Here is a 5,000-nt window from a genome sequence, read left to right as displayed (position 1 = left end):
TTTTTTTTTTTTTTTTTTTTTTTAGTGATGAAATACTCTAAAATTAAAAAAGAAAATCACCCAAACTTTCAAATTTGGAATAAAAATCTTTATATAAGAAAAGGTATGACTTAACTTTCTTTTTTTTCTGTATTTTCTGAGTGGAAATGATTCATTGTCGCTTTTATTTGAGTTAATTTTCCTCTTTTACACTCTGTTATTTGGTTATTATCGTTATTGTAGTGCATTAGTCGGTATACTATCATTTAAGATCTTATAATCTTGAGAATATTTTCTTTACCGTTTTCATTATTGCTTTAGTAGTTATTTTACATTGCTGTAATTATGACTATTATCATTATCATTCGGTCTATCTATTCAAATTATTAATATTGTCATCATCATTTTCACAATTACCATCGTCATCTTTGAAATCGACATCATACTTATATTGTTTATTATTGATACTGTAGCTTTTGGTATCGTTATATCACACTTTATTCGAGAAATTATTGATACTACTTGTTTATAGATTATCAAAAAACATCTTGTCTCTTTATTCCATATAATCAGCATTTACACTATTTAATTCAGAGGTCGTTGTCTGAACTTTTACAAGTTTCATCTTATTATCTATTTTCTTTTTTCTACTATCTATTAACCTGTATTTACCAACGACGTTTATCTTTGTGCTGAAGACATCATTACCACGCAGATCACTTACACTTTCAGTATAAGTTACTTCTAATGTTTAAAATCTATAATCTATCTATCTATCTATCTATATGTATATATTTAGTATTCTGCATCGCTTTATTAATATTTCCAACATTTTAAACTCAACCGAAGTAGCTGAAAAAAAACAAAAACAAATAAAGATACATAAGAAAAAAAAATGAAAAATAAAAACAGACAGTGGCAATGGTCAAGGGCTCATTATACCTGTCAGGGAATAGCTTAAGAACACAATACATAATCATACGTGAATGATGTCCAACACTGTCGCCCAGCTCACTCACCTCGCCCACTACCGGTTAATCTTAAGTACTAATTATCGTAATACAGTCGCTTTACGGACAGTCACTTCACGGACAGTCACTTTGCGGACAGTCACTTTGCGGACAGTCACTTTGCGGACAGTCACTTTGCGGACAGTCGCTTCACGGACAGTCACTTTGCGGACAGTCACTTCACGGACAGTCACTTTACGGACAGTCACTTCACGGACAGTCACTTTGTGGAGTCACTTTACGGACAGTCACTTTGTGGACAGTCACTTCACGGACAGACACTTTGTGGACAGTCACTTTGTGGACAGTCACTTTGCGGACAGTCACTTTGCGGACAGTCACTTTGCGGACAGTCACTTTGCGGACAGTCACTTTGCGGACAGTCACTTCATGGACAGTCACTTTGCGGACAGTCACTTCACGGACAGTCACTTTGTGGACAGTCACTTCATGGACAGTCACTTTGCGGACAGTCACTTCACGGGCAGTCACTTTGTGGACAGTCACTTTGTGGACAGTCACTTTGCGGACAGTCACTTCATGGAGTCACTTTGCGGACAGTCACTTCATGGACAGTCACTTTGCGGACAGTCACTTCACGGACAGTCACTTTGTGGACAGTCACTTCATGGACAGTCACTTTGCGGACAGTCACTTCATGGACAGTCACTTTGTGGACAGTCACTTCACGGACAGTCACTTTGCGGACAGTCACTTCACGGACAGTCACTTTGCGGACAGTCACTTCACGGACAGTCACTTTGCGGACAGTCACTTCACGGACAGTCACTTTGTGGACAGTCACTTCATGGACAGTCACTTTGCGGACAGTCACTTCATGGACAGTCACTTTGTGGACAGTCACTTCACGGACAGTCACTTCACGGACAGTCACTTTGCGGACAGTCACTTCACGGACAGTCACTTTGCGGACAGTCACTTCACGGACAGTCACTTTGCGGACAGTCACTTCACGGACAGTCACTTTGTGGACAGTCACTTCATGGACAGTCACTTTGCGGACAGTCACTTCATGGACAGTCACTTTGTGGACAGTCACTTCACGGACAGTCACTTCACGGACAGTCACTTCACGGACAGTCACTTTGCGGACAGTCACTTCACGGACAGTCACTTTGCGGACAGTCACTTCACGGACAGTCACTTCACGGACAGTCACTTCATGGACAGTCACTTTGCGGACAGTCACTTCATGGACAGTCACTTTGTGGACAGTCACTTCACGGACAGTCACTTCACGGACAGTCACTTTGCAGACAGTCACTTTGTGGACAGTCACTTCATGGTTAGTCACTTTGCGGACAGTCACTTCACGGACAGTCACTTCACGGACAGTCACTTTGCAGACAGTCACTTTGTGGACAGTCACTTCATGGACAGTCACTTTGCGGACAGTCACTTCACGGACAGTCACTTCACGGACAGGCACTTTACGGACAGTCACTTCACGGACAGTCACTTTGTGGACAGTCACTTCACGGACAGTCACTTCATGGACAGTCACTTCACGGACAGTCACCTCCTGAACAGTCATTTCTGTTCTAGTTTCCTCACTTTTTTTTTCTTCTATTTTCCCTTTCAGACATTTTTACTTTTGTAGTATTTACGTGTAAATCAGTAATTATAATAACAAACACAATTCGAATGGAAATGATGATAGTCATAATAAGGACAATTAGAAACAGTAAATAACCATTTATCTTAAATCATTGTAATAATGTTGATGAGATTAGTGGTATCGGTATTCATAACGGAAAAAGATAATACTAGTAACAATGTTGATGATTCTAAGAAATATGACAATAGCCAAAAAGAAAAAAAAGAAAAAAAAAAAATCAGACCAAATGATAGTAATTACACTGATAATAAAAATGATAATAACAGTACAAAAGTGAATGGGAGAGTGAGAAAGCCAACCACCTGAAAATTATCACTTATTATTCCATATAAAATGACTGATATAAGTACATCATTACCTACTTATCACTTCAATCTCTTTCACCTCCCTCTCTCTTCTCACCTTCTATTCCCTCCTCCTTTCCTCGTCCCCTCCCCCCCCCCCCCTTTTGTAAATCTTTGTCCCCGCTCCCCCCCCCCCCCCCCCTCCCTCGCCCCCCTCACCACCCCCCCCCCCCTCTCCCCCCTTCCTTCCCATACCCCTTCATTCAACCATCAATTGCAAGAGACTTTCTTTATACAAAATTGATAGACGAAGATTGAGATAGGAAAAAAAAAAAAAAAGACAGACGAAGAAGGATGAAGTGATAAAGAGAGAGAAATAGAGATAGAGAGAGAGAGAGGTAGAGCAATTTCGTAAGTAATTATATAAATAACAGTTTCTGAAAGAGCTACTAACTGGGCGGGGCTAAGAGGCACACAGGTGCCACTTGTAATTTTCTGTCATTATTTTATAACACTTGGCTGAATATATTATTTTCTTATTTTTTTCCTTTCTCTTCATTTCGTGTTATTTATATTTTCCTTTTTTTTTGAGAGAGATATTTTCCACTGTCATTACTTTAATCTTTCTACTCTTCTCACTTATCTCCTTCATCTCTCTTTTTCTTTCCCTTTCATTTCTTTTTTCCTTTTACCTGTCTAATTGTCTCTCTCTCCATTTTTCTTTCTCTTTGTTAATGTTGTAACTTGACTCAATTGTGGCGTGAGTCATTATCTACCAGGATCTTTTTGCCCCGCAGGAAAGTGAAGTAGATGAAATAAGAAGATATGGGACACACACACACTCACACACACACACAAATACACACACACACACAAATACACACACACACACAAATACACACACACACACACACACCACACAACACAAATACACACACACACACAAACACACACACAACACACAAATACACACACACAACACAACACACACACAAACAACACACACCCCACACACCACTCACACAATACACACAAAACAAACACCACACACACACACTACACCCCACATAAAAGGATATATATATATATAATATTTTATATATTATAAATTTTCAAAATATATAAGTTATTTACTTATTAAAGGTATATACATACATACACACCACACACAAAATATATGTATTATATATTTTTTTTATTTTATATAATAAATTATATATATAAAAATATATATAAGTATTTACTATAATAGTATATACTACATAACCAAACACACACACACCACCACCACACACACCACATTATAATATATTTATATATATATATATATATATATATACAATAAATACTTATATATATAAAATAATTTTTTATATATATAATATATATATTTATATTTTAAAATGTGTTTTTGTGTTGTAGTGTTTTGGTGTGTTTTTTGTGTGGGTGAGAGAGAAGAGGGGGAAAAAGGAGTGAGGAACAGACAGTACTTCACTAAAAAAAAAAAAAATCCTTTGAATAAACAACATTCAACACATCCCCCAGAGCGAACAGCCCACAATAACACGGTGTTGGAAAATCAAACGCACTGACTTAACACTTTACTACTCTTGCCTACTCTAATCTACTCGTAACTCTACTCGTAACTCACTCCTATCTACCGTCATATTTATCCAAACGTCACCATCAGCTGGATTCTACCCCGATGTATCCACTATATAATCTATATCTATCAATAATCTACTTACGGCCAAAATCTGACCTTCCTTTTATAGACAGTCTCGTCTTATGGAGAGATTTGCAGTACATCACGATCTGTAAGGAATTTTGCTTGGTCCTATAAACAGATCAGTGTATAAATAATTAACTAAAGACAAGGTAAATAAAGAAAAAAAAAATAGGCACCGGGATAAAGAAAAAGGAATTGATATGAATAAATGAAAATTAATAGATTACAGTGAGTGATAAAGTGAATGCATGAATGTAAATTATTTAATATAATTGATAAGATGAATGAATGAAAATTGATAAATAAGATGAATAAAAATCGAAATAATAAATACATAGAAAAAGTCAGATATGACGATG

At 37.0% G+C, this 5,000-nt stretch overlaps 1 protein-coding gene across 1 annotated transcript; it reads right to left on the bottom strand.

Annotated features, from left to right (window-relative positions):
* Positions 1-904: 904 nt before the first annotated feature.
* On the bottom strand, positions 905-2,544 carry LOC125028792 (aggrecan core protein-like). Its single transcript, XM_047618278.1, has 4 exons — positions 1,545-2,544; positions 1,232-1,510; positions 1,054-1,197; positions 905-921 (listed from the first exon to the last, which is right to left on the bottom strand). The coding sequence occupies exons 1-4, from the start codon at positions 2,542-2,544 to the stop codon at positions 905-907; spliced, it is 1,440 nt and encodes a 479-aa protein (XP_047474234.1).
* Between the last annotated feature and the right edge of the window lie 2,456 nt (positions 2,545-5,000).

The sequence above is a fragment of the Penaeus chinensis genome, chromosome 9 (genome assembly GCF_019202785.1).
Source record: "Penaeus chinensis breed Huanghai No. 1 chromosome 9, ASM1920278v2, whole genome shotgun sequence".
Classification (NCBI taxonomy): domain Eukaryota; kingdom Metazoa; phylum Arthropoda; class Malacostraca; order Decapoda; family Penaeidae; genus Penaeus; species Penaeus chinensis.
This window is presented reverse-complemented; position numbering and strand designations above follow the sequence as displayed.

Coding starts and splice junctions, on each gene's coding strand:
- LOC125028792 (XM_047618278.1), bottom strand. CDS start 2,544: ATGACTGTTCAGGAGGTGACTGTCCGTGAAGTGACTGTCCATGAAGTG. Junction 1,511..1,544: donor TGTCCATGAAGTGACTGTCC/GCAAAGTGACTC, acceptor CTGTCCGCAAAG/TGACTGTCCACAAAGTGACT. Junction 1,198..1,231: donor TGTCCACAAAGTGACTGTCC/GTAAAGTGACTC, acceptor CTGTCCGTGAAG/TGACTGTCCGTAAAGTGACT.